This window comes from Ischnura elegans, chromosome X, assembly GCF_921293095.1.
Source record: "Ischnura elegans chromosome X, ioIscEleg1.1, whole genome shotgun sequence".
Lineage (NCBI taxonomy): Eukaryota > Metazoa > Arthropoda > Insecta > Odonata > Coenagrionidae > Ischnura > Ischnura elegans.
The window spans coordinates 19,861,128-19,873,413 of NC_060259.1; the positions used below are offsets into that span (position 1 = coordinate 19,861,128).

The 12,286-nt window shown below is 39.4% G+C and overlaps 1 protein-coding gene across 8 annotated transcripts in view; it reads left to right on the plus strand.

The window, feature by feature from the left end:
* LOC124170473 (protein wings apart-like) overlaps positions 1-12,286 on the plus strand; it is a 56,455-nt gene that overhangs the window by 15,718 nt on the left and 28,451 nt on the right. For 6 of the 8 annotated variants that reach the window (XM_046549190.1, XM_046549186.1, XM_046549188.1 and 3 more), the window contains exons 3-5: positions 6,454-8,207; positions 10,247-10,374; positions 10,646-10,766. In XM_046549190.1, the coding sequence (XP_046405146.1) occupies positions 6,454-8,207; positions 10,247-10,374; positions 10,646-10,766 (2,003 nt within the window). Of the gene's footprint in view, positions 1-3,156; positions 3,252-6,453; positions 8,208-10,246; positions 10,375-10,645; positions 10,767-12,286 lie in introns of those variants that run through there. The other 2 variants (XM_046549194.1, XM_046549193.1) reach the window with 2 other exon arrangements.

Here is a 12,286-nt window from a genome sequence, read left to right on the forward strand (position 1 = left end):
GCTTAAACAGGGATTATTATTACCCTATCAAATGAAGGAAACTTTCCGAACTTAGGTAATTTTTATGGGTGATTATTAAGAGATGTTTCCCTGAACTCTGTGCCTCATGCATTGGTAATCTCAGACAATGTAAAACGTCTATCTACTCATATAGAAACTAGGTCCCTGTGACGTCACGTGGAGTCGAATCGATTGGGCGCCAATATGGCCTTTTTCTAATTCGGATAAAATTGAGGTCTGCCATTCTTCTAAACTGGGATTTCCAAAACCAAATAATTTGTATAGTATGAATACACTAATGGTGGGTAAGGAATCGCAATCAATGCATTTCGTTTTCCTTCATGAAGGAAACTACCTTATTGTAATGCAGTGTTGTATTCTGCAGGATTACCACACTTTTCTATGCCTTGCATAGGTTCATCAACTTATGAATAAGCTCTCAGAATCCATCTTGCTCGTATGTCGAAGAATTACTGTATATGTACAGGGTCGTCGACTTACAAAAAATATTGGGGGGGCCCAAACTGGGGATCTTCCCCCGGGAAATTTTATAAGTAGTGAATTTTAAGTTTTTAAGAATTTTAAATGAGTCATATGAATAACATTAGTACCCTGATAACTCGAATCTCGATATCTGGACACTCCGAGGAAAATCGAAAAGGCTGGCACATTTTTCCTCACACCCATAACGAATTTTTGAGGGGGCTCGGGCCCCATGGAGTCGGCGGCAATGTACATGATTCAATTGTAGGACCACTTGCACACGAGGCGATTTTCTGCCAGCCACCGTTCACGGCACGGCACATGGCATTGCAGAGAGTTGTCTTGTCTGAAAGCGGCCTGAATTTCATGTGAACGGCAGCCGGCAAAAAGGCGTATCGTCTGATAGTGGCTTCAATGTAGCATTGTCTGTATTTCATGCCTTAGAAGGCGCATCGCTAGGCTGGATTGAAATGGATGCCGTGCCGTCAACGGCACGAATCAACTGGTTTGACATAGACTATGGTAAGTTGAAAGAATGGCACTGTGCCGTGGATGGCTGCAGGTGAAGAGTCAGCTTGTTTGAAAGTGGCAGTGGCTACGGAAATGTTACCATGTTGGCGAGAGCAAAAAACTGACTACCCTTACATGTGCGTGTGAGCGAGCAACTCTCAAAAGGAAAAAAACGTGGATGCCATGCTATCGGAAAGTATTTTATGTGTTTTTTAATCTTTTTATTGTACTTTTTGGGCCTTGATTACGCTGCAGACCATTTCGGCTTTGGGCGCCAAATTCAAATCCTCGCCACCGTTCCGAGCCGGTTCTTAAGTACCGATTTGATGCGATAGTTCTCAATACCGGTTCCACAGACAAGAACCGGCAGTACCAAGAACTGTGTACCAGAACCGACACTTCTCTATATTATAATATTCGGTCTAATCTTGCAATTATTGCAGCAAAAAAATATTTCCAGGAAGACCCAAAATGTTTACTAAAAATTTTCCTCACAGCAGCAGCATTTCCTTCTCATTGTTTTACGAGGGATTTACTTCCGTGATTGTTGCATAATTAAAATGCATTAAAAATTAACTGGTGAAGCAGACTAGGTAAACAAAATAAAAATAAATGAGTTTAATTGTAGACATCAAATAATCTGATGAAAACGATTCGGACTCATAACAGGAAAAGACAGGTAAAGGACTGCATGGTACAGCATATGAGCTTCAGATAAGAGGGGAATAATGCAGGAATTCATAAAGAAAGCTAACATCAAAGATGGGATTTGATAAAAAAATATTTCGCTTGAATTAGAGGAAACATATTAAGGTATGTATAGATTGATTATGCCTGAAATTCACGAGGAAAAATATATCAGTCCATGAGATGTATCAGCATACAGCTAGGAAAAAAATTAATTGTAATTCCATTATCTCGAAGAAAAAAATTCTCGAAAAAAAGCCATTCTCTCCTATTTACGCAAAAATAAGTGTCAATTTCTATAAAATTCTATTTCACCCTTTCAAATTTCTGCAATATTTGCAGTTTTCTATATAATTTGGCAATAGATGAATATCATAATTGATACTTCATATTTTCTGTCAGTTTTCAGAATTTTAAAAATATTTATAGGTGAGTTCAGATACATCTATTTTATTAATGACCTAATTAACTAACCGAAACTGTTTTTACTCCCGTACCCCTCTTTATGTATATTACTATTATTATACCCTCAAAAATGTTACGTGCATATTGCATTATATAATTTCATTACAAGTAGGTGATACTTATAGTTGTAAATAATTGTACAAATAGAAACTTCGTTTTAAATACACCACATAATATGTTTATATATTTCCTGTTTGAGTGATATGTAGTTCATGATGTCAGCCATTACCGATTATTTTCGGCGTACTCCCGAGGACTGGTTCATCGTGTATCCACAAGGGGGACGCATACCACCGGTTGGAGACCGCTGATCTATGTGATTAAAAATAAAGTTTTTAAAAAAATTATGTAGTTCACAAATGTCTAATTACGCCTCTCATTTCACCGTGAGAGGAATCAGTTAGTGACTAAATTGATCAATTGCTTTGGATAACTACATGAAAGAAATTGTTAAAGCTTAAAATGGACACCAAATTTTCCAATATTATTTCGGCTTTGCACTTCTTTTCATTTGCAGTGTATTAATTTGCTCCAGTAAAATCCTTGGGAAAGTATTGTTGGTAATAGAATATTGAGCAAAGCATTGCAATACTGAATTGAAAACAGACAACCGGTTTGTTGGAGGTTTCCAGGTGGCTCAAAAATATACTTTCATTCTGCTTTGAGGAATTCTAGGAGTTTTCTCGTGAGCAGGGAAAAAGTGTAGGCTGTGACACACTGCACATGCAGGTAATGTTAGGGGCCTTGAAGCAGGGCTGGACGATGCGGAAAAGGTAGTCAAAATTCACTCCACAGTTAACTGCCCTAATGGTTGTGCAACATAGAAGTTGAATTTCACCAAATAAACAAGCGTGTAAGAATGCAATAGCCATGCAACATCCTCTGGACCCTGTAATAGGTTGTGCAAAGTTTTAAGATTAGAAAAATGTCCACAGCGTGTGTGCAGCATCAAATCAACCGTCACTCAGACATCCGTGGAACCTCTGAGTCATTGTATGATACTTAACCCACTACACCACCGGAACGATTGTGTCTTAAGGCAGTCTCAATGCCCAATGTGTCAGCTGCTTCCACAGATGTCCTGACGAGAGTAAACTCCATTCTAGGTGAGTGTTGGGCGAAGCATACTTCGGAGAATATGGGGAAGAATTCATAGCTGGATCTTTTGCGTGTTGTCATAATGTGACGGTTATGATTATTTCCCTGGTATGAGTGGCATATAGCTTTTAAAATTCCCAGTTGTATGAGAGCATTACGAGGGTAAAATTTTGGAAAACAAGTACAGTAAAACTTTGATTTTACGCAGTTGGAGGGACCGAAATATGGGCACTGTGTAAAATCAAAGTGTGTAAAATCAAGAGTTGGTATTGAGGAGAAGTATAGTTTTCAGGATAACACTTGCTCATTATTTTTAGAACGCTTAGTCATACACTTGTATAGTTCTGATTTGAACCAGAACCGGATCCAGAAAAAGTCTCATATGTGTGCCTTTACGGTAAAAGAGCATGAAATCCTTTTCAGTCGTATCAGATATATGTTTCCTGGATTCAATAACTCATTTGGGGGCAAGAAAATGAAGCCTAATAATCTTATTTACTCACAAGCAACACCACAGATGACGTGTTACCTTGAGAAAAACAACGTTGCATTCCTGAACAATGTTTCCCATGGTTGAATAACATGGTAGAATTGCTAGCATTTCTGGTGCTAAGATTACTTCTGTTACCCAGGAGAAATGTTGCAATGGTGATACTAAATGCTCGCAGAGAAGCTAATTTTCGAAAATATTCTCATTAAAAGCAGTTTTCAGGAAATCCGTTTAACCACCTGCAGACAAACAAAGATTGGAGATTGAAGAAATGAGATATCTGAGGATAGTCATCCAAATTAACCCCATTAACAGGAAGCAAAATTTTGCTAATACATCACAAAGGCTTTACACCCTGTGGGCCTAGGTTCAAGTCCTGGCAGTAGCAGAAACTTATCAGAGATGGCATCTTCATCTTCGACCTGAAGATGCTGGCAGCAGTGCCAGCGAAACTGTTGTCATCACCAACAAACCTACGCGGTTGCACCGGAAACATGGAGAAATTGTTATCAGAGATGGCCCTATCCCTACTTGAGAGTAATGTGGAGGACACTTCCAGTGCACCACTCTGTCCAGCAGATGGGACGTTAAGCCCTTTAAGGCCTATCATTACAACCTGGCTAATGCCAATATAGGGTCCCTATCCCCCCAGCCCTTACTTCATGGCACTAATGACCCCAGCTATCAGTATCCTCCTTCCAAATAGCATACCAAGAATAATACGGAGCACATAGGACCCGGGATATTCGGAAAAACAGATTTTTCCGGTGTTTAGATCACTTTTTTAATGTGAGCTATTTAAATAACCGCGCAACTACCGTCAAAAATTATTAATAGTCCGGAACAATCTTCCTTCTTTATAATTTTTACGTATTAGAAAACCATTTTCCCATGAAAATTTAGCAGAAGTAGAAAGAATCTACCGGGTATAGCTTCTCTCTCGGCATTCTTCCGCGAATTCAGCGCCGGGACCTTCGGCTCACAAGCCGTGTGACTCATCTTAACGTAATATTTTGCTTCCCCTTGTCTGATAACGACACCGGACACTTTTTGTATTTCGATTTAATGGTACTAAGCCATTCCTGAGTTTAAAGGGACTTCCTTATCACTCACGTCTTCATTTGACTTCAATGATTGCATGACGATTGACGACGCGAGTTATTCCCCGAGGGCATTAACTTTCCCGTTCCCGTTCCCCATTAACATTCCCGTTCCGTTAAAAATAAACGCTTGCCACCTAGCGGAGTTAAGCTAATAGCTATTGAAGTTCCAACCATGTTTCATTTAAACCCACTGAAAATGAGGTACAAGTTGAATCAGCTCTAATAAGCGCGCCGCGCAATCAACTTTCCCTCGCCTCCATTCATCCCGCAGATGTGGGGTTAGCCCGCGGAATGAGACAACATATGCTTTTACCATCGTGTTGAATCACCATCGACTTACGTCCATACTAGAAGTACGACTATCTTTTTTGGATCACCTTGAAAGCCAAAATGTTGGCACGGGAGGATTTTTAACGGCTAATTTCGCTGGGGCGAAGGAAAACATAGCGTTCGCAAAATTCTAGAAAACCTTCCGTTAGGGATAGATATTCCGTAGTTCATAATTCCGGATTAACGACCATCTACTGTAATTACATTATATATGTTATAAAAAGCGTCGATCAATAAGTCGAATAATAACGAAAGGTGATAATGTTAATATCTCCGGCGATCATTTGTCTTAATCACGCATACACGGCGATTGCCGTATATTTTAGGTTTCGATATCCTTCTACGGCAAATTTTAACTAAGAGCGATATTCGCGTTCGTAAAGGAGCCTGAAATATTACTGAGAGGTCGTAGGGGGAAGCAATAATTAGATTCGCGATGTTTTTAGTTTCACGATCAACAGCGCGACGTCATTTCAACCGTTCTTGTATTCATTTTTGTAACTCATTTAGACGAATAAATAACCTAACTTCATATTGCTCCAGTCGGGATTTTCAAAACGTGTCGAAAGACAACTGCGTAAAATCAAGATTAGCGGCCTCTTTGGGGCTGGGGTTATGCTGCGCAAAATCGAAAAAACTGCGTAAAATCAAGAAAAGATGTAAAATCGAAGTTTCACCATTGGAATTCCCTATGCTTGCCGGCCGGACTTGAGTGTCGCTGCGTAAAAACGAGACTTGATGTAAAATCAAAGTGCGTAAAATCGAAGTTTTACTGTAGTTCCTGAACTGGCTGCTTTCAGATGCCAATGAGCTTTGCGTAAATTTTTTGTGCTACTGTACATCCCATAATTATTCCAAATAATAATTTTTGGTTTATAGTTAATCAAGTGAGCAGATATATTCAACTGCAGTGTTTACTGGTCTTTTTTACCAAGCAGCTGGACTAATTGCAATGTTTCTTTGATTATTGGGGAAGACAAATATTTTCAGTGAAAGTGAGGATGCCACGTAAAAAAAATTATCATTCACTAATTGATGTCATTCTTGTGGTAATGTATCCTAAAATACCTTTAATGCTAATTTGAAAGGAAAATTTCATGACTTCCTTAATGAATAATAGACATCTCTGGCCATGAAGAATGAGGAAGATATTAAACAATTGGTGAATTTATAACAAAGCTTAAAATCACTGTCTTTCTCTATTAATTATTTTGTCCCTTTCATCAAAGTTTCTAAGACGCATATTCCTTTTCATCTTAATGCGGCATGCATAATTTTTACTTTCAGGCCGCCGAGATGAAAGTACAAATAAAAAAATGCGCTTGGATTTTGGAAGTCAAAGCCCAACAATATCTTCCCCATCTAAAGATCCGTTTTTGTTTGACCCTGACCCAGATGCCTTGCAAAATAAACAAATGACTGGCTGCCCTGCTCCTATTGTCAAACCTGTATGCAAGCCACGGAAGTTTTTCAAGAGTCGGAATGCTGACCAGTATCCAGCTCCTAAAGAGGAAACGGAGGATCTTCACCTGAGGACTGCTGCGTATGTGGCTGGGAGTCGTCGTGCAGAGTCCAATTATGGTCACAAAACTTCGGACAAGTATACTGGGAAAAAGTTTGACAGAGGTGTGTATGGTAGTTCAAAAGGTTCAAGGGATACTCGATCCTTGGGGTCGAAGAAATTTTTTGTAACCCCTGGAGGGGCTGCAACTGGCTCAGATGTTGACACAACAAGGACAGGGGACTCAGATGTATCGTCATGTGTGAATGATGGCAGCTCCCATAATACAGTTTCCAGTGCCCAATCCTCCTTAAAAGAAGTAACATATCTAGCCGCTCCAGTAATTGAAACCTCACCTACTTCAAGCAAACCTCCAATACGGTTGAGAATATTTAAAGATAAAGGGACCTCACATCTCGTTAGTGAAACACAGGAATTGGTGAGTGCAGTTGTGTCCCCTCCCTCTAGTTATAGCGGTAATGCTCCCTCAGGCTCAGTTGTGGCGGGTGCATCTTCATCCAGTGTGAATTCAGGGAGTAGGGAGTTCAGTCCAGGGCATTATGTGAGTGACTGGACAAGTGGTGTTGATGCTGATCAGGAAGGTAATGTTTCTAGTATGGGGGACATCTCTGGTTACAGTGAAATGGTTGAGACTGAGGATAAAGATGACGATTCATCGTGTGAGGCAGAGGAAAGTTCAGAAGTGGCTACTCTGCCGACTGTCTCCCATCAGTACCCATCATCCTCTCCTACAAGTGAACTGCCATTGAATTGGAGGGCAGAGGAAGACAAGTCCCGTGAAGCTTCTCCTGAACTACCATCCTCTTGCTCTCCCACTCCACCCACCAGCACTTTTCCAGATGAGGGCACTATCCATTTAGGACAAATCTCAGACAATTTTATTCCTGAAACAACGCAACCAGATGTTGGTGAAGCACACTGTAGTTTGGAAACAATGGATCCAACATCGTCTGTAGTTCCAGAGCAGTCCTGCTTGGGTCCAGTGTCAGAGGAATGGATGGACATGAACCTTAGATCCTCAGGTGAGGCTGAGGCATTGGCCACAGATTCGTGCATTGTTGCACCATCTACGGACCATGCAACAAGTTCTGAGGACGTACAAGTAGAGACAACGGAGGTGAGAACAGTTGGTGCAGTACGGCTAAGATTTAGTCTTCCTAAGAAGTGTAGCATATTCAAGAGCCGTCGGCTCCTTTCGGACAGGCCTGCTAAGCGTCTGGCATTGTACAGGCATAAGTGGTGTGATGAACGTGAGGACAAGGATGGTGTGAGGGGCCAGTCACGTGTTGATGGCTGTGGTGATGGTGAAAGGGATATTGATCCTGTGGATGGCCAAAGTACATCCATGCCCTTGGGTGCACCCATGTCCCCTCCCCCTGGCCAGGTGTCCGAGTTTGATGGCCTTCAGTCCACCCCAGCACTAACTAGGGTCACCGTTTACAACTCCCATGGAGAGAGCGAGTGTGGCACACCTGGTGAGCCTGTGGTGGGAGTGAAGTGCACGAGAGGGGCAAAAGAGGTGAGATATTTTTAATGGTATTGTAGCATACTCTGCTTTTGATGGATGTGTGTCAATTTCAAGGTGCTTGGTTTCTATTTTTAAACTTCAATTTTTGTGGGAATCGTTTATCAGCCATAGTTTTAATTATTGTACATTTTCGAGAAAGTTTGCTACCTACACAATTTCATGCTAAGAAGTATTCCAGAACTACTAAAATTTCAGCCTTAGAATAACGTATTTTTATCAGTTTATTACATGTCAGTGCTTGTTCCAGTTTGGATATTTACCAATTGGAATGGTATTGCTTGATTAATTATTGATGTGATTTATCAAAAAATCATTTGATAGTGGAAATCTTAGCAATTTCTCATTATTTTAGACATGGGAGTGTACAGAATAGTTTTGATTAGAGGTTGGGTATATTCAAAAGTATTTGTATATAATTATAAAATGTCGCGTGAAGTATTTGTGAAATACCAAGTTGATTTAATATGGTACTTATATTTTTAGGTAATTTCCTCTCATTGAAACCATAGTACAGCATGCAAAGACTCAGATTTATATGACTATTTTCTAACACATTTTCATCTGTACGTATAAGAAAAAGATCCCAATTTTTATTTGCTCCTACTCTCATTATTTTTCATTCACAGCCTGCTTAACTAGCGGCATTTTCTATATTTTCTCAGAGAGCCTTTCACAGAAGCTTCATGCTTTAACAAATTGCCAAACAATGGGCCATGGTGTTTGTGTTATTGGACTATTTCTGTTGGTTCTATCATACAATAACGCCCACTTGCAATGGTAAGGCTGATTTTAACCATATCTGCTGGCTCTTTTCATATGCTAAGGCCTTTAGAATGAGTTCTCTATAGAAACCCTGAAGTCTCCTTTTCAAATTCTTTCTTTTATCTGATCGAGGTTGTAGAATTGGGAGTACCACTCTAAGGACTATGAAATCCATTCCTCTAAAATCATCGATGTGGTGCTGCAAATGAATCATTCCACAATCTGGCTCCATCTACTCTAACTACAAGTGACTTCACCTCTTGGCTCTGTGCTGATTTTAGACCTTTCCCTCCTGGGCTCCCCTTTTTCTCATGAATGTGCAGTAGCAGGAGAGGACTTCCTCCTAGGCCTGCTGCCTTGTGTCTTTACTTCTCTCCATGGCCATTGGTGGTGTTTTGTCTGCTTTTGAATGTTTTAGAGGGGTAGAATATTACTTCTCCTTACTCACAGTTGAGTAACTTTTGCTTTGCAGAAATGCTTTCAAATGTTACCATTTTACAGCATTCATACGCCTTCAGGATTAATAATACATATACACGTTCCACTTTTTGCTGGACTTAAAGTATGTGAGGGTTTCTTTAGGATGCTAGCATTTGTCCTTTAGTGAGGAAAATGCTATTATATTACTGCCGCAGCATATTATGCGACAATAGTCGGCCAGCTATGGGTCAGCAGCAGAACAAGCTCCATTTTCTGTTGCACTATTTTACATGTATTCGGCAATCTGGGTTTTACTTTCCTTAAATATGTTGCTCTGAGATTAAGAGCATCTTTAATTTAATTACGTGCTGGGTTAGTCAATGTTTTTCTTCCTTATAATATGCTGATGTACAGTACTAAAGACTTTCTAAGATAACTTCAGAAATAGAAACTTATATCATTGATGGGAGATATTCTCCAAATGAAGACATTAATATCAGTCTTTTGAGCTTTTCTTTAATTTGAATTCATCAATCTCCGTACAGTGTATGTGTGGGTAACTGCAATGTTTCATTTGTTTAATTGTAATATTTTTCTTTGAATATTTATTAAGTCTTTTGAGGATCAACATGTAACTTGTTAGTAGTAATTATGAATTTAAATTTTTCTATCTTTTGCGACTTTTACTGTTTGAGCAATTTGTATATCATAAATGGCCGTTTCTTGTTATTTTTTTCATGTTACATACATATCTTGTAACCATTGTCATATGTGTAATTTGCATGTATAAATACTCACTGATATTGAGATCTCTATATTATCTTATTTTCTAATGTTCTTTATTTCAGTATTATACTGTTGTGAGAAACGTGAAAAAGGCACATCAAATTCAAGAATCTGGAGAATTTCAAGAATTCAATGATGATGTTGAATACATCTTGGATGCTCTCCAAGAAACTAATCCAATGGCAACCAGGTAATAATTTGTGCAAAGTAATAAGTTTCTGATCTATTAATGCATCTACCATGTCCTTCTCTTCATGAATATCATTTAATGGATACTCTCACTCGATGAAATGATAAGATTTTTTGGAATTGTTCTAATTATTTTTCTGAAGATTGTATTTTATTCCTATGTATCCTGGAGCATTTGGAAGATATAGCTCATCCTTAAAAATGTTATTTAGTTGTTTTCCCTGTGTAAATCATTTGGCTTCTGTGTATTAATTGTACTTCATTCTTCATAGATGCCTCTCCGCCATATCTCTAGCTGCAAAATGTATGGAACCAGCATTCCGAATGCACCTGAGGGCCCATGGAACTGTTGCTAAGTTCTTCCGTGCCTTGCATGATGCTACATCCGATCCTGTAAGTGGTTTTCATTTGGTTTAGACAAAGAAAGTACCTAGAGAAAATCATTACAATTTTTTTGGTTGTGAGCTTCTTTGAATTTCACTATTTTTTGTGAAATTGTGATTCAAGCAACATCTCATTACTTCTTTCTATGCTGTGTGTGAGAAACATAAGGATAGATGTTGACTTCGATCAATAATGGGTGCTGGAGTGACTTGTGGCTTATTTGTCTTCTATTGTGTGTTGTATGAAAGTTGCATACCACTGACCTAGGGAAAATCCTCATAAACTGTGTATTCAAGATGGTGAGCTTATTACACACAAGAAGATCCTGGGAAAATGAGAGTCTGTTGGCAGACCAGCCTGAAGGTCATTCTTATGATGAATGATCTTGTGCAAGGTTGTTTGAACAACCATTGGAACAAAGTTCATGCCTTGCATAGTACAACATTTTTTTTTATTTTTTGTCATTCGCATCATTCCATGAATAGTCACTTGGTGTCCACTGTGTTCACCTTGTTCATCGTCATTTATTTGAATTTTGATGGTCATATTTTATAACTTAGAAAGCAAGTAGATCATGCATGTGTGGTATATTTTGTAACTGGTGAGATTTGAGGAATGGCGTCCATTATAGTGATGGCATAAATGACTCTTTTCGTGGAGCTGTCTCACCGCTCACAGCACTCTCCAGAGAGCCACTCACACAGTGCAACTCAACAAAGTATTTCTGGGTTGAGGGGAGGGGGAAAGAGGGGAAGGTGGTGAGGTGGCTGAACAAACATTTAATCACAATTTGAAAAATTAAATTCAAATCAATCACGTATTGCATAGTCACAATGTTTAACAGGTGATATAACTGAGGAACCATATCTGCCATTATGTTATATATTTCATGGAAGACTGAAAATGTATTCCATCTCCTGTGCTTAGAGATGATGACAATTTAAAAATTCTGTTGTAACAAAATATTCTCTCCAAAATTACGTGATCATGTTAACAAGTCATAGTTAATTTCCTCGATTAATCTTAGTCCTTTGTGTTAGAACAAATTTTCATTTTTGTCTCGTATTATTTTCATAAATTTGCCGTTGCCGAAAACCTTTAAATGAGTATCTTCAACCATTTTTCTTTCACGATGCATGGAGCATGTAGGAGAGAGAAATATGATAGGGGTCATATGAGACTTTTTAGAGTTATACCCAGAAAATGCATCAGGAGAACATTTCAAGCGGGGTAAAAAGGTGAGCGGTGGGCTACCCACGAAAAGTGCCGTGTGTGCATGGTGTCCGACTTCAATTGCACACGACTCCAACACGCTCATTGTGCACTGAGGGAGTCATGGGTGCTGGGAGTCTGACTTTGCCTCGCACAATTTCAGCGCACAGTGTGAGCAGAGGGAGTCATTTGCGGAGGGGAGGGAGGTGCGACTCACCAAGTAAGACACTCTCACCTCACAGCTCTATCTGCTGAGTCGCACATTTGAACTGACTCACTCGCACAGTGCCCATCATTAGTCCATTATATTATGACCC